The sequence below is a fragment of the Gorilla gorilla genome, chromosome 11, assembly GCF_029281585.2.
Source record: "Gorilla gorilla gorilla isolate KB3781 chromosome 11, NHGRI_mGorGor1-v2.1_pri, whole genome shotgun sequence".
In the NCBI taxonomy this organism is placed as follows: Eukaryota; Metazoa; Chordata; class Mammalia; order Primates; family Hominidae; genus Gorilla; species Gorilla gorilla.
In genome coordinates, this window is record NC_073235.2 from 39404849 (window position 1) to 39429067 (window position 24219).

General features: G+C 37.4%; 1 protein-coding gene across 1 annotated transcript in view; it reads left to right on the forward strand.

Moving 5' to 3' along the window:
* THSD7B (thrombospondin type 1 domain containing 7B) overlaps positions 1–24219 on the forward strand; it is a 913367-nt gene that overhangs the window by 115725 nt on the left and 773423 nt on the right. Inside the window, exon 2 of the mRNA XM_019021646.4 lies at positions 802–975. Within this exon, the coding sequence (XP_018877191.3) occupies positions 837–975 (139 nt within the window). The 5' untranslated portion in view covers positions 802–836. The remainder of the gene's footprint in view (positions 1–801; positions 976–24219) is intronic.

Consider the following 24219-nt stretch of genomic DNA (forward strand, 5'->3'; position numbering starts at 1 on the left):
TAGAAGGGAGGGAATATACAAGGTATCTGCCAACCCTGCTTTTAAGAATAAAATATACCGACACAGGGACTGTGATGAGGCCTTCAGTGGGTGAGGATTGAAAACTTGGCTAATTAACTGCTGACCTTCAAATGTTAATATTATAAAGACTATCTTCATGGCAATAGGAAATTTGCAATACCATCATAATAAACGTTCTAGCAGTCAAAGTCAGTTTGTATCATTTCTGTACAGAAGAAACTTACTTGATTTTTTTGTACAGAAGAAACTTACCTGATTTTATTTCAGAGAAATAAAAGGTATACATTTAACATTTAACATAACATATATTTACTACTTTCTTTTAATAATGTGTACCGTTAAAGCTTATTTTCTTACCAAAAGTATAAACATGAGTTAACCACCTCAGGCTTTTGTTTCTTTTCTTTTTAGAGCTACTATGGGAATCAAGTAACTACTTTGGATCCTGTGAGAATCCATGATAATATTATCACGTTACATTGATCTTTTTTTACCAAAAGTATAAAGTAAAAAGCAATTGGGGAAAGAAGTAGTTTTATCATCCAGTGGTAGATTTCATTCATGAATACACTTCACTACAAAAAATAATACAAAACATGGTAAAAACAGAATGTGGATTTGCTTTTTGTAGCTTTTCCCACAGGGTTGATATTATATGTACTATCTTCATGCTAATGAAAAATTTGCAATACCTTCATAATAAAGGTTCTAGCAGTCAAAATGAGTTTTTATCTTTTCTTTATGGAAGAAACTTACCTGATTTTTCTTTTTCTCTTTTAGGAATAGGCAAGTCAAGAGGCTGAAAAATCTGAAGCATGTTTCCAAAGAGCAACCTAACAGTCACTTGCTGGGTATGGAGGAGCATGAGGAAGCTCTTTCTATTGCTTTCTCTCTTGCTGTCCCATGCAGCTCATTTGGAAGGCAAAAAGGATAATCAGTTCATCTGGAAACCAGGTAGGAATGTCCTGGCTGTTCCTTTGTCCTATTTTCATTAAAAAGAAGAATATTCTTTCCATCCTTCTTCTTCTTCTTCTTTCTAAAGTAGTGGGAAATATCCAGAGAGGAAAAATAGACTCTTTTTTTAAATTCTGCAGCTTATATTTGATTTTTACTCCTGCATAATTGTCTTCTCCATCCATGATGCTTGTTATCCTTCTGAATTTTCATGTTGTTGTCAATTAAAGTTATGATTTCCATAGTTACATCTACTTCTCCTTTGTCAAATATTTCACCAGTGTGCAGCACATTTGTAGCAAAAATGACATCTGAATTTAGCTGATATTCTCAGCTAAGAACGCTTTGGACCAGTTCTGCATGTCTCTTTCAGGGTTTAAACTAGTTAGCTATTTATTATTAAATGCTTTCCAGCATAGATCTTCTATGTCTAGGTTTGAGAGCATGAAAAATTATCCTAACAGCTTTGCTCATTAGTTGTGACTGTAAAGTCACGTTAATGTATTTTGAGATTCTTAGCTACCTCATGCATTATCCTTTATTTATATGAATAATTTGAGTTGAAATTTGGGGCTGGAATGTAACTTATGTTCATCTCTAAATATTTCCTTAATTTGGCTGCGAAAAAGATCTGTTAAATTTAATTTCAGAGCCTAATAATTTATTAACTAAAATTATGAACCCTAAACATCTTAGCTCTTTGTATTACTGATGCTTTTCCTTGCTCTGGATTTTAATTTTCTTTAAGTTTCACAATCAGATCATTTAAAATATTTATTGCTTTCTCAAGACTCCATTCTTTCAAATACTGATAACTTATATACTTAATATCTTGGAACTGGAAAATGTGATGTTATAGAAGATCTATGGTCCTCAAAGAGTTTTCATTTTGGCCTTATCATCTGTAAATTAAATAGACTTCAAATATATTGTGTCACTATGGAAATATGTATAAAAGTGATGTTTGTAATATTTAAATAATTTTGCAAAAATGAAAGTGAATTATGCTTTAAAGTCTATTAAGTAAAAAAAAAAAAAAAAAAAAAAACAGCCACCATTAGAGATACAGTCTGGATGAAATTTAATTGCATTAAAGCCCCTATAAGTTAATTTAATTGTGGGCTCCAATACTTCATTATTGATTTGCATTTTTTTCCCTCAGAGTAGTTTTAGGCAGCTTTGGAAATAGTCCTGAAAGTCAGTATTTCCTTTCTGGGAATGGGGTTATTTTGTTTTAATCACAAAAGACAAACATTTGATCAAATCAAAATATGGACATTTTTATGACTACTGTCGAAAGTTTTAAAAAATATATGATTAAAATGGAAAGTGGCAAATTTGAAAAATGAATGAGATGTGTTAAGAAAATGGGGTTATTTTGAAGCAAGTTTTAAAATAAGCATGCTTTTCTAAAAGTAGGTCATTGGTACAAGATGGTAAAAACAAACTCTACAGTGGATGAATTTTTCTGGTAACTGTCAAACTTAAGTTTCAGAAGTGAGGATCCTTTACAGCATACATAACACATTGTTTAAAATGAACATATAAGTCACTACTGTCACTTCTCCTGGTATTCATTACTTCTTTCCCTCTTTACAGTGCCATCAAAAAGGTAACAATATAATTTTTTCCTATTTGGTTTTGCTTTCAAAGCAGATTACTTATGTATGACTGACATTTTAAAAGTGAAAGAAATCTAAAAGGTACAAAATTAAGAACAAAAGCTCCAATGTATCCCTTTCCAATCTCTTTTGTATCCTTCAGAAAATTTCCTTGTACATGTAAGTACACATTTATGCATGTTTATGTGTATGAATCACACAGAAGATACACATATAATTATAGTTACTAATTAGGTTCTGTTAAGAAAGAAGCAGCACATGCGAAGTTGGCAGTTGAGAAGAGTTTCATAGAATGACATTTACAAAAGTAGGCAAATGTGAGCAGTGTGTAAGGACAGGAACAAGGGATTGTGCAGTGACCCTGAACTGTATCAGTTGGGAGCCTCTACAACTTCTTGGTATGTAGGGGCGAGGAGAAAGAGTGGTTCCCAGAATCTGGAGAGGTGCTTGACAAATGCTGTGGTTTCTAAAGGGATACAGCCAACCTGCAGCAAAATAGGAAGGAGGCCAGGGGAATGAAGGGCTCCACCTCACTTTCCTCCAGCTTTCAGATCTGCCAGGCCTCCCATTGGATGAATTCAACCAAAAACCACAAGGCAGGGGAGCCCATGGATATATCCATTCGGGTAAACCTCTTGAGCAGGAAGCAGGATGGAGAATGGTGCACCTGAAAATATTTAATTCTTCCATATATGCATGTATGTATACACACATATTTCATATAAGTGGAATCATACTCTGCACTGCTTTCTGCAACTATCTTTGATCATATAATGATATATTGATGAATATTACATATTAATGCACATAGGCCAACCTCATCTTTTAATGATTGCATAGTATTCTTCAGCATTTTTATTTAATAAATTTATCTAGTTTTCCTGTTGCTTTATCTTCTCTTCCTCTATCGCTTGGCATTTCAGTGGTTTCTAGTTTTTTTGCTATTATAAATAATGCCGACATGAATGCAGTATTATTTTAAAGGTAAGCAATAATAAATTGATTTAAGGAGTTATATCCCTGGAAAAATTCTAGTTTATAACCTTCAAAGACAACATCAACATCTTAGAATCTGTTACCTATTTACGGATGAGTTTAGTGTATTTCATTTTGATTTTTAACACTGTATTGCAGTTGAAATTAGCTGTATTTTTAGGGTATGTTATCAAATCCAAGAACTCAGGTCCAGTGTAATTTGGAATTTGAACAGATTCCCATGGAGACCCAGATAACTATACTTTATTGTAGAAACCTAGAAACCATTCTCTGGGTTTTGATTGCTGTGTCAACCACTTTACTCTTTTGCTGGTGTCTATTGTTCCCCACCCCCACACCCCAAATCGGTAGGTCCGATGTTAGTCAACCTCATCCAAATTACAGGCATTTCTAAGTGAGTCCTGGCTTTGGAAAAACAATGGATTGATGAATAAGAAGTGAGTGTATTATGTTTTTTAGGATTTCCATACTGAGGGAGAGTCTGCTGAGTTGTAGGCTGCAAGGTCATTGATCTGTCAAGGCTGTTGAATGCCTATCATTATTGTGATGAGATCCTATAATCTATATTGGTGTCAGGCACTCTGTTAGCTGTGTCAAGAAAGAAGGATCACGTCAGCAACAGTATCAGATAAGGGACAATGTTGTTTGCGGTTTTAAGTTTCAATATAAAACTATTCATGCCTGCCTGCTTTGTAGAGATGAACAGATTATGGTCTCTGATCCCACAGTAAATTGTGCTCTCTTAAAAAATTCCTCAGTTTTGGTTCTAAGAGGTTCACTTATTTCTAGTAATACTTATTGAGTCCTTACTGTGTGTCAAGCATTGTTACAAGTACATGAGATAAATTGATTGAGAATAAAATAGGCAAATCCTCAGTCCTCATAAAGAGGGCAATAAACATGCTCAGTAGTTAAATAGAGTATGCTAGATGAGGGCGAGTGGTAAGAAGGAAACATGAGGCCAGGAGGAGGGATATGCAGTGGGAGCGGGGAGACTAAAAGCTTAAGGAGGTTGTCCATGAGCTGCCTGAGGAAGTGAATCTGAGTAAAGACCTGAGGGAAGTGAGGGAGCCATCCATAGATATATCAAGGTAAAGAAGAACATCCCAGATGGTGGGAACAAGAAGGACAAAGGACCTTAGGCAGGAGTGTGGGAGGCATACTTGAGGACATGTGGGGAGGCCAGCATGCAGGAGCAGAGTGAACATGGGGAGGGTGATGGGAGCTCAGGTGAGACGGGTAACGGGGTCCACATGGGGTATGTCCTCATAGGTCAGAATAAGATTTTGTCTTTTACTCTATGTGAGATAGAAAGACATGGGAGGGTTTTGAGTGGGTGGTGACATAAGCTGACTTTCTTATTGACTTTCTTTTCAATAAGATTTGAAGAGGATCCTTGTGGGTGTCTGGCTGAGAAGAGCAGGGCAAGGAGACGAGGTAGGAGGCTACTGCAGAATTAAAGGGAAGAGCCATGGTGATAGCTTGAACCAAGGCCATGGCAGTGGAGGTGCGGAGAAAGAGTTGAATCTTGGCTATATTATATTTAAGGCCACAGTTATCAACCAAGGGTGATTTTGCCCTGCTGGGGACATTTGGCAATGCCCGGAGACATTTCTGGTTGTCCAAACTGGGGGTGCTACTGATGTGTGTTGAGTAAAATCCAGGGATGCTGATAAACATTCTAAAATGCACAGAGCAGTCTTCTACAACAAAGAATTATCAGGCCCAAAGAATCTCAACAGTGCCCAGGTTGAGAAACCCTGATTTAAGATAAAGCCATCAGGATTTATTGATGTGGGATGGGTGATACTGACTTTGCCCTGAGCAACTGGAAGAGTGGAGTTGCTGTCATTTAATATGGGCTGAGAAGGAGCTGGTATACAGGGAATATTAAGCACTCAGAATTGGGCATGCTACACTTTTGATTCTGTTAGAAATTCTTGTGGAGGTGTCGACTAGGAAGTTATGGGGTCTGAATTCAGGAGAGAGGTTTCTGCTGGAGATATAAATTTGAGAGCTACTACCAAAGAGGTAGGATTTAAATATGTAGTCCTAGAAATGAAGAGATTAGCTTGAAATTTGTGATCTGGCGTAGGTAGAGGATAAAATTCTAATATATTTCCTTTAAGGACTGAAACGATGTTAAAGAAAATTGTGGCAAAATACACACAATATAAACTTTACCATTTTAACCACTTCAAAGTATACAATTCAGTGATATTAGTACATCACAGTGTGGTGGAATCATCACCTCTATCTAATTTCAGAACATTTTCATCACCCCAAGCTATATTTTGCAAGTGAGCTTATAAAAAGTCTGGAAAACAAATTATGTTTTGAATAATACATTCTGAAATAGAAGAAAACTCCATATTTGTTGTGTGTGTGTGTGTGTGTGTGTGTGTGTGTGTGTGTGTGTGTGTGTGTGTGTGACAGGCTTTTAAAATAGCCTTCAGTCATCCTAAGAGATTACTCTTGATATAGTTTGGATGTTTGTTCCATCTAAGTCTCACATTACAATGTAATCCCCAAAGATGGAGGTGGGGTCAGGTGGCAGGTGTTTGGATCATGAGGGGGGATCCCTGAAGAATGGCTTGGTGCCATCCTGGCAGTAGTGAGTGAGTTCTTGCTTTATTAGTTCCTGAGAGATCTGGTTGTTTAAAAGAGAATGGCACCTACCCCGCATCTTGCTCCCTCTTGCCATGTGACGCACTGGCTCTCCCTTTGCCTTCCTCCCTTATTGTAAGCTTCCTGAGGTCTCACCAGAAGCAGATGCTAGCACTGTGCTTCCTGTACAGTCTGTAGAACCATGAGCCAAATTAAACATTTTCTTTATAAATTACCTAGTCTCGGGTATTCCTTTGAGAAATGAAAACATACTAATACAAGTATAATACTAACACTAATACAGACTAATACTAATACAGGTAAACCAATGTTCAAATCCTGGTTGTCTAAGGGGAAAAAGTTGTTTAACCTCTCTGAGCCATATTTACCCATCTGAAAATGGATATTGATAATAAACACTTTACAGGACTCTTTGAGAGTTAAGTAAGACACTTTGAAATACCTAATATATAGTGGCTATTCAATAACTGTTAGCTACTATTTCTATCATTGTTGTATAATAATTTCAGGTTTAAAATATTTACTTGTGCTTTTATGTTATACAATTTCTGTATACTTCTCTTTCTTAGACATACAAAAAAGAGGAGATTATTTGACAGATATGTGCACTTTATTAATAAATGGTTAAAATTATTTCACTGGCTTTTTTAGGTCTAAAACTTTCTTTATATATGCCAAACTCTAGGAAAGTTTTAATTTCAGTAGCTCATGCTCAATTAATAAAAAGGGTGAGGATAATGACCTGTTTCTAAGAACTAAGTATATAAATTGGAATTAATATTTTTGGAAAAAAGAGACTATGAAAATTACATTGCATAAGGAATAAAGTATCTTACATATATTAATATTTAGTTATAGCTTAAATAATAGTGTTTTCAGCGTTGAATGTACTTTAAGGAAAAAATTGCATTATGTATATTACCTATTTATATATTAAAGGTTAGGAATTTTAGAGAAAATAAAATGTTCTTAGGAGAGAGCTATTTTTTAAAATATGTGCTAGAAGTTCATGAAATTTTTTTCTGGAAATTTTACTTATGTTGACATCATTTTAATTACTTTCATGGATATTGGTTTATCTAAGAGGCATGAGTGTTAAATCAGCAATATCCAAAAGTATAGACATATGGCCTGGAGTTCACGACTAAAAATTCTAATTTTTTTATAGACCACAGTCACTAATTTTCCAAGGTTTCCAATAGGTCAGAAAAACATCCATCTTACCTAAATTGCATAAAATAAATTACTCTGCTATATTTTTTCTAAGTAGTATTAAAATATAGGCTCCCTGAGGACAGGGCATTTTGCTGGTTTTATTCACCAATATACTCCAAGTGTCAAGAATATACATAACCTATATAATAAGAATAAAATATGAAAAATATCCCCAGCACATTAAATAAAATAAGGGACACTGTCTTTTGGGGTGTGTGTGTGTGTGTGTGTGTGTGCTTGTGTGTGTGTACATGTATTTAGGGGAGTTGAGAAGAGATGAAAGAGAAAATATGACCCATCTTATTCTAGAGCTTGTAGTATGTATTGAGGAGAGGATATAAAATGTCTATAAATTAAAGTCAAACTTATAAATCAGTAAATGTGAAAATGTATTTCCATGTCACTTTATTCTGATCATCTCTGGAAAAGAGGTTGAACTCAATCTTTAAAAAACAGGCTCACATAAAGATTTAAATATTATTCTAAATCTTATAATGAGATATTATAGTTATATCTCACCTTCCAGTTCATTTACATAAAGAGACAGTTTCAGCTCTTTTTGCTGTTTATTCTGATATTCACCTTCATATTTCTAGGTAATATGCTCATGATTGATACTTCTTAGTTGATAGATATTAGATAGTTCCTATTGACTCTCTGTTATGTTAGTTAAGGATTTATGTCTCCTAGATCTACTCCTCTCCTCCTTACTACAGTTATTTAAAATAGTTGTATCAAAATATTTAAATCAACAAACAGTGCCCATACTCTTTGTAGTGTCCGCTGCTGAGCCAAGCAGTGTGCTGTGCACCTGCATCCTTTCTTGTTCAGCTTTTTCTTTTACATAGAAATGAAAAATTTCCTTCTTTATTGTTTTGCTTGGTTTTCTTTGAACCTACTGCTGCTTTTCCCCAAGGCTCCATCTGATATGTCACATGCCCATCATTAATTTATTCAAAGATTCAAGCGCAGTTCCAAGTGCTCTATTATATTTTTTTCTTTGGGAGATTTTCCCACAGTCCTGTCCCCCTGCACAGCCTGCATAGTCATCATCTGTGGAACATCCTTTTGCTCTCGATCATCTTGAATCCCTTGTTTCCTGTTCTGTTTCTCTTCTTTGCCTTTATTGTCGTGTTTTCCAGAACTGCTAAATGCATCCTCTAGTACTGCTAAAATAGGGTGTACTGGAAGTAATTTTTCAAATCCGTTGATGTCTGAAAGGGTCTTTGTGCTTGTCATATACTTGATTGATAGCTTGGGTGTGACATTCAAGGTTAAAAATAGCATTTTTTCCTTCAGAATTTTGAAAGTCTTGCCCTATTGTATTATAGTCCCCAGTGCCATTACTGAGAAATTTGATGCCATTGTGATCCCGACTTTTTGCACACTGCTATCTGTTTGCTTGTTATTCTTTCTCTGGAATCTTTTTTATCCATGAAGTCTGAAATTTCGTGATTATATGCTTTGAGGCAAGCCTGTTTTCTTTATGGTGCTAGATGTTTGTAGGATATTTCGATTGGTGTACTCATTGCTCATTCATGTCCATGTCCTACACTTCTTCTTCTTCTTCTTTTTTTTTTTTTTTTTTTTAAGACGGAGTCTCACTCTGTCACCCAGGCTGGAGTGCAATGGTGTGATCTCGGCTCACTGCAACCTCCACCTCCTGGGTTCAAGCGATTCTTCTGCCTCTGCCTCCTGAGTAGCTGGGATTACAGGCGTCCACCAACATGCCAGGCTAAGTTTTTGTATTTTTAGTAGAGACAGGGTTTCACAATGTTGGCCAGGCTGGTCTCGAACTCCTGACCTCAGGTGATCCACCTGCCTCAGCCTCCCAAAGTGCTGGGATTATAGGCGTGAGCTACCGTGTCTGGCCATGTCCTACACTTCTGAGATTTTTTTTTTTTTATGCAATTTCCTCTTCTCTGTTGTGTGAATTCCTTCTGAAACTCCTTAGACAAAGGTTTGACCTCTCTTACTGATCTTCAATTTTTAGATAATTTCCATATTTGTGTTTTGTTTGTAGGTTTATTTTAATGTCTAAATTTTTTTTCTACTTCATCTTTTAACTATTATTTTGAACTTTTTTTATTTCTACAATCCATTTTTTTAATTTGTAAGGTCTTTTACTTGTTCTATGTTTTTTTTTAATTTCATGTTGTTTCATAGATGTAGTGACTTTTCATTCAGAGGATATTAAGGACAGTTTAATCTTTTTCCTTTCATTCTCTGCTTCCTCTGAGTCATTTTTTCCTGTTTCCTTCATTTATGTGTTTGATCATGGCCCCTGACATAGTGAGCTTTCTTCTAATGTCTACTAATTATTGGCTATCTCTTTAGTGTTTCACATTATTAAAAGCGAGGCACTAAAACTGATTCAACCTTCCATGTACATGACTCAGCTGTTGGGCTTCACTGTCAAAATATTTTTGTGTGGAGAGCTGGCTTTTTATTAGAGTATGGGTCCCTCAAATAATCTATATTTATCAATACCCAGAGTTTTTTCTCTGGAAGTCTATTCTTTAAGGTGGAGGCTAAGCAGCTGTAACAAAGATGCTCCCAAATACAGTGGTTTAAAAAGATAGAAGCTCAGACCTCTCTTATGTGAAATCACGTAGTTAGTGGTCCAGACTGGAGGCTCCGCTCCCTGTGTCCATTCAGCCAGGCACCTTTCTTTCATATTCGGGAAAGACGTCATCATTCTCTGCCCATCCAAGCTGGGTCACAGGCATTTCCATGTTCTAGTTGATGAAAAGATGTAAGAGCTGAAGTCCAGAACAACAGATTTCAAACAAGTGACACAGCAGTTCCATCCATGTTCCAATTCTCTATTGCTGTGTAATAGCTCACCCCAAAATAGTGATTTAAAACAGTAACACACCAATTTTGTTCACACATCAGTGGGTCATTAGGCCCTGCTAAGTGTTCTCACTTGGGTTCATTCTCTTGTGCCATTGTAATCAGCTGGTTCAGGGGCTGGGGTCATCTGGAGGGCTTCATCACTCACATAGCTGGCACCTGGGCTGGAAGGACTTAACTAGCTGGGGTTGGAACAGCTGAAATTCTTCAGGTATCCCTTTCTCTCTGTGTGGTCTCGCCATATGGAAGCTTCAGGGCAGCCAGGATCCTTACATAGGTGTCTGAACTTCCACAGAGAAACAGAGAAGAACTGCTTGGCTTGTTCTTAACTAGCCTGAGGGCCATGCATGGTCACTTTTTCTGCCTTCTGTTAGTTACAATTAAGTCTCCAAGGAGAGAGCTTCCAGATCATCTCTTGATGGGAGGAGTGGCAAATAATTTACAGATGTGTTTTAAAGCCGCCATGACCCATCACTTCTGTTTACAAATTTCACTGGTGAGAAGATAGTTACCTGACCACTCCTAGCCACAAGGGAAGGTGAGTCTGTAACTGGGCTGTTATGTAAGAAGGGAAAATGGATTTAGTCATAATAAATGCATAATTTTTAGTACAGGAGCTATTCAGCGTCTCCTCAAATAGGAACATTTTTTCTACTGCCTACGCTGGACTACTGAAAAAAGGGCAAGGGAGTGGGTCTTGGTGGAGATGGCTCAACATTTAGTCCCCAGTATTTCACTTATATCCTCTCTTTTGAATGATATACCTCAAATTGCCTTCCACGTTGTCTACTCTTCTCAAGAATGTCCTCTTGAGAAGTTGAATTTTGCTGTCTGTTTTCCTGCAGAGATTAAGGAAGGGACAGAGGAAAGGATCTGGGGAGCTAATTAGTTCCATTTATGGATTTTAAAGTATTCTTCATTTCAAGCCACAAGCCTTGCCCCTTCTTAGAGTGTCTAGGTCCCAAGCCTTCCCAGAGTTTTGCAAGTATAAATTGCCTTTTTGTTGTTGGTTCATACTCTTCTGTAGGCCCCTAATATTCAGCTTCTTCTACATTGCAAAGCCGCTTAGAGCTCCTACATTTATCTGCCTCTTCATGTTGCAGAATTCATTGCTGTATCTTCTCGACCTTTCTCTCTTTTTGACCTTTACTGAGTTATATCATTTAATGCTTTTAACTGTTATTTCAGTGGAGTATTAGCAGGGAGTGAAAATTATACCTATGTCATGTCTTCCACATTAACGGGAAGTCTTCTCATTTACGTTTTACCACTTCTACCACAGTCTGTTTGTTCTGGAATATAATAGCATGTTGAACTGGGTTAATTTTACAATAATTGACCCAGGTATCCTCTTTGCACATATGCTAGAAAATCTGTCTGTAATAACTGGCCACTAAAGCTTTTTCAGATTAAAACTTCAAAAAACCTAATTCAAATGTTCATTGGCTTTAGATGATCGGGAGTTGAATTGAGATACTGGATTGACAATTTGATATGGGAAATATTCTGCCTCGTGGTGAAATTATTGGTGGAGAAATTTCTTTTTGGCACCTGGAAATGTCTCCCTGCACCTTTTTCTGCCATGGCAGAGTTTTGATATTTTACTTAAGTTTGAATTATTATTAACTGGGAAATACAGGTCACTATATAAATACAAACAAAGGTCAGAGTTCAAAACAAGTCAGACATATCAGAGTGGAATTGAATCATAAACTAAAGACTGAACAACAGTACTTTGGAGTAACAAAGGAACCTTAAAAGCTTACCTTGTAAACACCTTTATGGTCATGACCTTAGATGCCATAAACCACAGTCAATTTTTATTGGAATCAAAGTTTTTAAAACCCCACCTTCTTCTGTGTACCTTATGGATTTACCCTATTTATGCGGTTATTTTGATATTTCACTAAAGTTCCCAACACTATAGCCACAGATGACATATATGCTGTAGACATTAGGGCCACAGATGTTATCTGAGACTCAGTTAGAGAAATAAAAGGTGTACATTTAACATCACTCATACTTATTACCTTATTCTAATAATATGTACTATTAAAGCTGATTTTCTTAGCAAAAGTAGAAATACAAATTAACCATCTCAGGCTTTTGTTTCTTTTTAGAGTTACTATGAGAATCAAGTAACTATTACAGATCATGTAGAGAATCCATGATATTATTACTCTCTTACATTGATCATTTTCCCCCAAAAGTGTAAAATAAAAAGCTATTGTGGAAATAAGTAGTTCTATCATCCAGTGGTGGATTTCATTCATGAATACACTTCACTGCAAAAAGAATAAAATGTGGATTTGCCTTTTGTAGCTTTTCTCTCAGGGTTAATAATTTTCTAATTGAATGCAGCTGCTCAAAGATTTCTATTGCTAAATATATGTACTATGTTGCAAAAGAGTGCTGCACTTTTAATCTTTTTAGAAACTGTTTTCAGCTTAATTACTTGGCTTTATTTGTACAACTTTATACCATTTTCAGATACTGATGACTGTACATGATAAAGGAGCTGACACTACATACAAGGCAGGTTGGTGGAGTGGTTCAGAGCATGGACACTGGAATCAGGCTGTCTAGGTCCTAAGCCATGCTGTGTGTGACCTTGAGCAAGTTCCTTAACCTTATGCCTCTACCTTCTCATCCAAAAAACGGGAATGAATGAGAAGCACGATATAAAACCTAGTTGATATTCTGTGTTACATACTGAAACTAAGTTTTCTATACTCAAAGTACATATTACATGCTTGAGTCATATAAAGCATGTAACTAATGCTAGTTTTTATTTCTGGTAAATGGGTGTTACTTGAAGAGACTTATTCTTTGGCCCTCCACCTTCTGACATGTAGAACGTAATGTAGTTTGGATACATACACATGCATCTAATGATAAATATTATTTTTCTAAAGTGGCCATTAGGTATTCCTTTTCTGCACGTTAAAGTTTATTTTCTAAAATATTTAAAATTTTTTATGTTATTGCATATCTCTAGTGACATTCCTAATGTACTTTAGCTGTTTCAAATATTGGGCCTCCAATATTTTCCTCTGATATTTCCATTCATAAAACTCTATTGTTTTCAAAGCAAGAGCTCTGGGATTCTATCCAAAGCAATTACCAGGCAGAATGTAGTCTCAAAGCTTTCTTAGAACTGACAGTGTGTGGCATGTTTGAACAAACCTGGGTTTGAGCTTAGATGGGTCCATATGATTGACTTCTTCCATTTTCAGACTTAACATGAGGAAAAGCCAGAGTGTAGGTGGGAATAAGTGGCATCTTTATATTTGGTAATGAGTTCAAAAAATATTATATTATGGCACCTTCTCTTTTATTTCTCTTATATAGGCCTTAACAATAGCCCTGGGATGCTGCAGGCAGGACAGGAATACCATTTTATTTTACAGTTGAAGAAACTGAGTTTGAAGAGTGTAGATACGTGATAGAACTGAAACTTGCCCAGTGCCCTTTTACGACTTGAATTTTCTTTATGAAAAGGTCTTAGGTTTTCTTCTTTTGAAACTGTAACTTAGAACTGCTTATGATGTTGCCATTCTCCACAGAGAATCTCATTAATAAAAAAAAATACAACTTTTTAATACCATATAAATTGGTTACCATTTTGGGTGGTTGATGATCCAAATGAACCACTGTTTTATGCCAAGTGGAGACTTTTTTTTTTTTTTTTTTACAGAATTCCATGCTATTACAAAACTAGTAATTGTTAGCCTGAAAGATTGGCTATTTATTTTAAGCAACTTTATTGAAGCATAATTTATATTACATAAAATTTACCAATTTAAAATGTATAATTCAAACTTTTTAGTACATTTATTAAGTTGTGCAGACATCAACACAATCTAATTTTAGATCACTTTAATCACCCCAATAAAATCCTGCATGCCCATTTACAGTTAGCCTCTCTCCTGCCTCTAGCCCAGGAAACCACTAATCTACTTTCCGTCTCCATAAATTGACTTCTCTGGATATTTCATATAAATAGAATGATACAATATTGGCCTTTTAAAACCAGCTTCTTTCATATCACATAATGTTTTGTGGTTCCTCTATATTCTAGCATCTATCACTATTTCATTCTTTTGTATTACTGAATAGTATTCCATTGTATGGATATAACACATTTAAAAATATTCACATTTGTGTTGTTTCTACTCTTTGGCTGCTATGGATAATGCTGTTATGGGCATAACATGCAAATTTTGGCATAGACATATGCCTTCATTTCTCTTGGGAGCAGAGTTGTTGTCTTGTATGGAATATACATGCTGAACTTTTTAAGAAAAACTATTTTCCAACCTGACTATAGTATTTCACATTGCCACCAGTGATATATGAGAGTCCCTGTTTCCCCACATTCTTGCTAATATTTGATATTGTCTTTTTGATTGTAGTTATTTTAGTGGGTGTGAAATAGTTCTTCATTGTGGTTTTAATTTGCATTTCACTATATCTTTGAAAGTATTTGCCACTTGTATATTTTCTTTGGTGAAATGTTTATGTACATCTTTTTTGCATTTTTTAAAACTGTTTTCCTATTAGTGAGTTTCAAGAGTTCTTTGTACATTCTGGATGCAAATCCTTTATTGGATGTGAGTTTTGCAAATATTTTCTCCCAGCTTGTGGCTTTTCTTTTCAGTTTAATGGTGTCTTTTGAAGTGCAAAAGTTTTGTATTCTTATGAAGCCCAGTTTTCCAATTTTTAAAAATTAATGGATTATACTTTGGTCTTTTATCTAAGAAATCTTTTCCCTGTTCAGAGTCTCAAGATTTTCTCCTATGTTGTCTTCTAAAATTTTTATAGTTTTAACTCTTACATTTAAGTCTGTGACTCATTTCAAATTAATTTCTTTGGTATGAATAAAAGTCTAAGTTCAATTTTTTACATGTGGCTATCCAATTGTGCTAGCATAATTTGTTGTAAAAACTATGGAAATTCTTCATTGAATTGCCTTGGCATCTTTGTTGAAAATCAATTAAATGTAAATATTAGAGTTTATTTCTGGAATGTCTGTTCTGTTCCATTGATCTATAGTCTATACATAATCCTTATGCCAGTACTATATACATATATACATATATATATATATTTTTTAAGACAGGGTCTCACTATGTCACCCACTCTGGAGTGCCATGGTGCAATTACTGTTCACTGCAGCCTCAATCTCCTAGGCTCAAGCAATCCTACCTCAGCCTCCCAAGTAGCTAGGACTACAGGTGTGCACCACCCTGCCTGGCTACTTATTTTTAATTAAAAAAAAATTTGTAGAGACAAGGTCTCACTGTATTGCCTAGAGATCATTATAGAAAGAATCGTTCTCTTAATGTGTCTGTAACTGGTTCCTTCTGGTGGGTTCTTGGTCTCGCTGACTTCAAGAATGAAGTCACGGACCTGCGTGGTGAGTGTTGCAGTTCTTAAAGATAGTGTGTCCAGAGTTTGTTCCTTCAGATGTTCAGATGTATCCGGAGTTTCTTCCTTCTGGTGGGCTCGTGGTCTCACTGACTTCAGGAGTGAAGCCACAGACCTTCACAGTGAGTGTTACAGCTCTTAAAGGTGGCACATCTGGAGTTGTTTGTTCCTTCCAGTGGGTTCATGGTCTCATTGACTTCAGGAGTGAAGCTGCAGACCCTTGTGGTGAGTGTTACAACTCATAAAGGTAGTGTGGACCCAAAGAGTGAGCAGTAGCAAGATTTATTGTGAAGAGCGAAAAAACAAAGCTTCCACAGTGTGGAAGGGGACCCAAGCAGGTTGCCGCTGCGGGCTCAGGTGGCCAGCTTTTATTCCCTTATTTGACCCTGGCCATGTCCTGCTGATTGGACCATTTTACAGAGCACTGATTGGTGCGTTTTTACAGAGTGCTGACTGGTGCATTTACAAACCTTTAGCTAGACACAGAGCACTGATTGGTGCACTTTTACAGAGTGCTGATTGGTGCGTTTACAAACCTTCAGCTAAACACAGAACGCTGATTGGTGCATTTTTACAGAGTGCTGATTGGTGCGTTTACAAACCTTTAGCTAGACACAGAGTGCTGATTGGTGCGTTTTTACAGAGTGCTGATTGGTGCATTTACAAACCTGTAGCTAGACACAGAGCACTTGTGTTTTTACAGAGTGCTGATTGGTGCATTTACAATCCTTTAGCTAAACACAGAGTGCGGATTGGTGCGTTTTTACAGAGTGCTGATTGGTGCGTTTACAATCTTTTAGACACAGAGCGCTGATTGGTGCGTTTTTACAGAGTGCTGATTGGTGCATTTACAGTCCTCTAGCTAGACAGAAAAGTTCTCCAAGTCTCCACTCAACCCAGGAAGTCTAGCTGGCTTCACCTCTCATTAACAATATTGAGTCTTCCAATCCATGGACATAGAATGTCTCATCTCTTTAATTTCCTTCAGTGATGTTTTGTAAACTTTAATGTATAAGCCTTGTCCTTCTTTTGTTAAGTTTATTCATAAGTATTTTTTATTCAGTTTGAATAGAGTTTTTCTTTAAATTCTGCTTTTAGAGTTTTGACTTCTAAGACAAAGAAATGCAATAGATTGTTTAAAAATATAGACTGAGTGCAGTGAACTCCTGACCTCAGGTGATCTGCCCGCCTCCGTCTTCCAAAGTGCTGGGATTACAGGCATGAGCCACAGCGCCCAGCCCCATACTGTGAGCTTCTACTAGGCAGAGAGTACTGCAAGTAAGTTTTACTCCAACATTTACTATCCAGAAAGTCTAGAAAATTCTATTTAGCTCCCCTTGTCCTCCCCACCAAAAGAGCTCACAGTATGTTAAAACTCACTTGGGATATAACAGTGGGGAACTGAGACTTTTTTTTTTTTTTTTTTTGAAATGGAGTCTCCCCCCATCACCAGGATGGAGTGCAGTGGCACGATCTCGGCTCATTGCAACCTCTGCCTCCCAGGTTCAAGCAATTCTCCTGCCTCAGCCTCCTGAGTAGCTGGGACCACAGGTGTGCACCACCATGCCCAGCTAAGTTTTGTAGTTTTGGTAGAGACAGGGTTTCACCATGTTGGCCAGGTTGTTCTTGATCTCCTGACCTCGTGATCTGCCCACCTCGGCCTCCCAAAGTGCTGGGATTACAGGTGTGAGCCACTGTGCCCTACTGGGAACTGGGACTTTTAATGATCATTGTTACCCCTTATGTCCAGAGGCCACTCCTGGATTTTTACCATGGAAAAAGCCATTTTTCCAGCAAAAAGGAAGATAAATATAGCAAATACCCTTTAAAGTACCAAGGAACCATAAAAAATACGCTTAGTTAAGTGAATAGACTATTAAGTGATATCAGGAACTGGCCAGTGTCTTTTAGCTTATATTGTCGAGAGGACCTGGTTCAAATAGTAAAGAGATACTACTTTTCTGTTTCTTAAAAACTCTGTTTTAAGATCCACCTTGTAGGCTATGTCGAGTGCTCTAAAATCCCAACCCCTGGGGGTTAAATATCATATTTTCATTTTCATATTTATTTGTATCGTGTATTATTATACACCTTAAGTAACTACCATTTATTCAACTGTAAGGTGCATGATAAATATTTATTACATTCTTAAATGTGATTTTAAAATTGTATTTTCATGCTGTAACTTTTCTTCTGGGAACATATGTCCAATTTTATAAGGCAAGCCAATTGGACAATATATTTCAGTTAATGCACAAATCGGTTTTGTACTTCAGTTTCCAGTGAAGCACAGTTATATTTAGGTCCCTCAATGGTGTGAGGTTTCATAAAGTTCACAAGGAAGTAGGTGAAAATCTTGTTCATTGCATTTTAATGGGTTTATGTTACAGTTGTTGTAAGTGGGGTTCCTAAAATTGCTGGTGGATGAATTTCAGAATTATACATAACTGGGCATTCATGTGTTGGATGCTTGAGTTCAGACAATCAAATAGATTCTCATAGTGCGACCCAGAATACTTATGTAGAGTATTGAGTATTATAAGCTGATTTTAAAAATCAATAATTGCATAATTTAAATGAAGTATAAGTTCTAAAGTTCTAAACATGTTGCTAATATGCCAGTGGATGCTTAGCTGGCAGGTTCAATAGTGCAGCCTCCTGCTCATAGCATGTCTTGTTTGGCTGGTCATGAAAAATCACTTTTCAAATTAGAACTTAATAAAAACTTTCCTGCTCTGAACACTAAGCTCCACTCCCTGTGCGATTAGTGGTTTCATTTCTTTCTCAGCAGTTGGGTAATGATTATGGCTCCAGATGCAGTGAGAGTGATAAAGAGATTGATTAATTTCACTTGAAAGGGCATATGTTCAAAGAGAATCCGATCTGAACACCATGAATGATCTGACATGTTTGCAGCTGAGAATTGTGTATACCCTTACTTTGTGTCCCACTAATGCTGAGACCGGGATCTCTAAACCGATGTTACTAACCCACTTGGTCTGTAAAATATTGGTCCTTGCTCATACCTGTTGTGTACATGTGTGCATGTGTGTTTGTTCTTACTGCCTTTCTCTTTGTCGTAAGTTACTTGTGATAGCTAAAAAGGTTCCTTTGGCTCCTTTACCCTTCAGATGGCTTTGAGTTATGTGTTGTTATCAATCAATAGAACCAAAGTCATCTCTGAACCATGGCTTAATTTAGATCACACCACACACACATACACACACACACACCACACAACAAAATCTCTTTGTATTTTTGTTTGAAAAAAACAGTTTCAACATTGTAGCTGTGTGGCCATCGAGAAGGGCCTTTTATCACATTTTATAAAAGACCAAAAAGGGATCTGTTTCCTATACCTAACGCTTTTTCAGCTTGTGTTTATTTGATATTTTTTATTTCCAGGGAGCACTATTTTGCACAAATGTCTTTACATACCACTCACTTTCATTTTCATGCATTATGTAACCTTTACAATAAATATTTCATGACAATTTTAAAGTGATTCAAAACTTACACTTCAAGAGAAAAATGTTAATATCTGTAAAAATCATGGGCTCAAATTTTGATGAAAGAAAGATAAGGGTGCACAGCTGATTTTAGCATGGAGCTTGAAGTCAATGAGTTTTGCTAATGAGTCTGCAAATGAGTAGGTGAGTATATGTTTTTAGATAAACAAAATATATCTACCCCCCATGCAGAAAGTGTCTCTTATATACAAATCTCTATTGTAGGGTATGAGTAGAAGATTAGAAAAAAGTGTGATACTTGGAAGACTATCTTCATAATCTTTTACTCAGTGCTTCTGTAAAACAGAAAAGCCTTCTTATTCCTTGGATTTTTTTTTATTGTTTTAGTGGAAAAACAAAGTTTTGATCTGAAATGTCTTAGGTTATTTTTCCTGCCTTTATCCTTGAATCTTAAGATTCTAATCATGCAGTAAATATTGCTTGGGCACTTATTATGTGTCAGATACTGTGCTGTGAGAGTTACAAAGCAAAGCAAGACATAGCTACTGTTTCCAAGTCGGAGGGCTGCCATTTAATGATCCGAATATGGAACCAGTAGACTATGGCCTGTGAAGGCCCACGCTGAAGGAGAACCAAGAAGAATTGCCCTGTACATTATATTGATGTAAAACTTTTCACCTTTTAAAAATATATTATTTCCTTAATACTTCCAATTTTTTAAAAGCTCTAGAATATTATCTGAGAAAGCCCATGTGCTTCCTAATTGTTAAATTCTGAAGTAGACGATAAGGTCACTAAAGGATGCTAATGAGATGAATGGAAATGGGAAATTTGAGAAGAATTGTATAGCTATTTAAACAGTCGTCACTGCTTAGGTTAAATTTTAAAAAATTATTGGGGAAGTGACTTTAGCTCTTTAAGTTCTTTTGATATTTTGAAGACATTTCCGTTAGAATGAACTTTGACAAGGAGAAATTCCCCCCAGGGAGTTTTATTTATAGCACATGAGAAAGGAACTCTGTGTTCTCACCAGGATTTTTACAAAGCAAGGATACTTTTTAAAAACTTTTCTTTGAAAAGCATCTTGTATTCAGCATTAAAGCCAGCGATGCATTAAAAGGTAGGCTTCACCGTCTCTTATTTATCTTTGTTAGACTCTGAGTTGTTTGCCCTTGATTGATTTTGAAATAGACAAGCCAGGTTTCAGACCAGAGAATGATTTAATTATTACAGAACCTAAGGCCCAAAATCAGATTTGAAGGTATGTTGAAGCAGTGTTCAGAATGAATTAGTGGACAGATGTAGAGTATATGTCACTGATATTCGATACCCTGGGCTGGCCCAGAAATAGTGCATTTCCCTGAAGGTCTTCACCTCTAAACGTCAGATGCTTGAATTTAATGGTGCCACTTAATCTACACTTAAGTCAAATAATGGAAATTCTAGAATCATTAAAGGGTCTAAAGCTGAGAAAACAGAGGGAAGGATGCATGCAGGATATACCGAATTTATCGGATATATAGGGGTCTTGTTTAGGATGAATAAATTAGCAGTCTGAACTTTGATGTCAGAACTGACACCGGAGATTAGCGAAAAGTACAATTTATGTTTTAATAGTTTCAAAGGTCATTGTCATTGTTTGGATCGTTATGAAACGTATATTTAAGCCAATGTTTTTATAGAGTTTTCAAGCTGGAGGAGATCTTCAGCTCAGCAAACCTGGCCTCTTCATTAACAAGTGAGAAAAATGACGGCAGGAAGACAGGTGGGAGCAGCAGAGATGGAACTGGGCCATGCGCCCTCTGAGTCTGTCCTCCCCTTTGCATTCTAAGTGTGGTTCACTTTCTTCTTCCAGTTGCACTGAGGATAGGGGTCCAGAGCCTGCCATAAGGGAGTGGAGGGTGGACCTTCATGGTATACATTCCACATTTTACAATCTAAACAGTAGAAAGTCATGAAAAAAATAGGAGGTAAAGTCAATAATTCAGAAGAGGGTTCTCAGTCACAGGAGAAAGGACAGATGAAGAAAATATTGTGGCAATGTCTGCAGTGATGTGTTAGAAGGCCAGGATTCCTGAACTGTCATTGGATACAAAAGCACCTGGGAGACTGGCCCAACGTCAGCGGCTCTGGAACCTGTTAAAAGAAGCAGCCACTCCATTATATGCACATGGGAGGAAACTTCATTTTAAAATCAATGCCAAGAATGACCAGTGTTACAAGCTGGTCCAGCATAGAGGCATTTTGAGATTGGATGAAATTGGCTTGTGTCCAGCTCTGTTCTTACTAGGGTATGAGTGTGGCCCAGTTGTGCCTCTCTGCTGTGCCTCAGTGTTCTACTGAGTGCTCTATCCCATCATTTACTTGGTGAACGTTAATGTAGCATTTACGATGGCCCTTGCCAGATTATGTAGAATAAGGTTATTGACAGCTACCCCAAAAAGGTGTTTTTTTTTTTAAAAAAACATGAAATTAGATAATATATGAAAACACAGCACAGTTGCCTGGCATATATTAAATGCTCCGTAGGAGATAGAATCATCACTAGTGTTGAACTGCTAGCATAGGTAGACCATTTTCCAGCTGAGGAAAAGGAGTAAGGTGATCAAGGATCTGATGTAAATAGGCAAAAAGAGGTTATAAGGAGATAACATGGTTTTGAAGGCAATCTTTCCTTGACACTTAACAGGTAATTTTGAGGGTTCTGTTTTGTTGTTGCTGTTGTTTGTTTGCTTGCTTGCTTTCAGCATTGTTTTTTTAATTAAGGAAGAGAATAAAGTGTTGTAACATATGTTTTTCTCATGTACACCTCAAAGGTGATGCTGCCACAGAGCAGGGGTATGGACAAGATGGAGGTCTTTTACCCTACTTCACCCCAGCCCTTTATCCTGGGTGACAGAGGCACATGGCAGGCCAGCACCACACCTCACCCTTCAACCCAAAGGATCAGTGATTCTAAGTTGCACAGATGGAAGGATGCCAGCCTCTAGCTCATTATCACAGGGCCAGAGAGCTAGGCTAGTGCCTCCAGGGAGGTTGGGTACACTTGTTAAGAAAACCCTTTACCAATTAGAAATAAATAAGACATGAGATTTCCGTGGACTCCCAGCACAGTGGCCAGGGCCACCACCTTACATGAGGCTCTCAGGATAGGTGGCAGAAAGCATAGAACTTTCAAAGGAGTTCTCAGTACCCAGCAGAATCTTCCTGTGAGGTGTGTGTGTGTGTGTGTGTGTGTGTGTGTGTGTGTGTGTGTGTGTTTGTTTCTGAGCTGGGTCGGCAGCATGATTTTTGTAAACCTTAAGGCCAATGACAAAACCCATAGTCCCAGCTGTGTCCCCAAATGTTCCTCAAGGAGGAGGGAAGAATAAGAGGAGGCCTTTTATGGGCAAGAAAATGTGTTTCTCCTTTAATTAAATAATATTCAGTGTGTAGCGAGAATATTAGGCAACCCCAGCAAATGTGGAGACAGCGGGAAGTGGTGACATTGACTGGTGGTACATGCCTGAGGTATCCTGGCAGTGGCAGAGGTAACCCACCCTGGGATAAGCCTGGGCAGTGTCGGAAAGTGTCTGAGTGAATGAGTCATCCAGTCATCCTGATCCTAGATATGGAGGCAGATGCAGAGAAGCAGAGGCAGTGGCTGAGCTCAATGGGTTAGGGTAATGTGCAGTGACAGGGGTCACTTACCACCCCAACCACTGGAAGGGTTTCTACTCAGAAATCCTTATGGGGCTGGTGCTACAGGAGACAGGGGCATGTTCTGGTAGGGCTGCTGAAAAGTTCCATCTTCTGTTATGGGCTAAGCGTCTATGAAAATAACTCCATGTTCACCAGGATTGGAAACAAAGTGCTTGGAGCCGGGCAGAGGTTCCCTGCCCTGTGGCAGGGGCCATCTTCTTCCATGTCAGGACACTCAGGGGTGGGATAGCTGGTGCTGAGCTTATGACAGTTCATCCCAGGTGAAGAGAAGCAATGAGTGATCTGGAGATCCCAAGGAACCTTCAATGATTGGCCCTGGGGTCTTACTGGGAGATAATTCTGAAGGAAATGAAATAAGTTGGATAAAGAAGACAGAGAAAGCTGAGAATAAAAAAAGAGAGAGAGAGAGAAAAAATTATTTGCTTTCAGCAAATGCATGTTCCATTTGATGTGATTCTTTTGTTTTTATTCTTCTGAGAACTTTAGTGTCCTTTAGCCTGGGGATTCCACAGACTCATACAATGTTGGAGCGGTACAGCCTCTTGTTTTTCAACTGGAATCTGTGGGAGGGGAAGTGACTCTTTCATCCACTACTTCCTTGGCTTTCACCTTCACACTTACTGTGTAATGCGATCCTCATGGGAACCTTATGAACTATGTAGGTGTACCTTACTCTCCTTCTGCATGTGGGTTGCTAAGACAATGCAGGAAATCACTGGTAGAGGTGAAATGAGAATCCAACTTTCCAAATAATATATCGAGCACTCTTATGATCATTCTACTTAGTTTAGTAGTGAAATCCTACCCAACTCTACCTTCATTCCTTTAGTTGGCTGTCAGGCATTTATGAGGCATCTTCCATGGTACTTATCGTGTTCTAGGCCTTGAGGATACAGTGATGATTCCCTCTTTCTTCACTCTGAGTTTACCATCTAGTTGGTGAGGCAGCACAGATGTAGACAGTTATTGAAAGAAAAGCTAATAGAGGTATGTCAAAAGCATTATGAGAAGACGAAGACAAAGGTTATGTGAGAAATATTCTTTTGAACAATGGAAAAGAGCTATAATAGCTATGTATACTAAATACTATGCTAAGTGCTTTGCATGAATTATGCCGTTAATGTATTAGCAAGACCATGTCATTGGTCCTAAATTAACAGTCAGGTTTGTAGTCATCCTGCCTAATCATTCTCTTCACTAAGCTTCAGTAGCATGTTCTCCTATCTAATACAATACTGTCTATCAGGAATAGTGTATCACTTTTGGTTGTGGGCAAACATGCCAATGATAACCAGCAATTTGAGACAAGTACATCATTAGACATT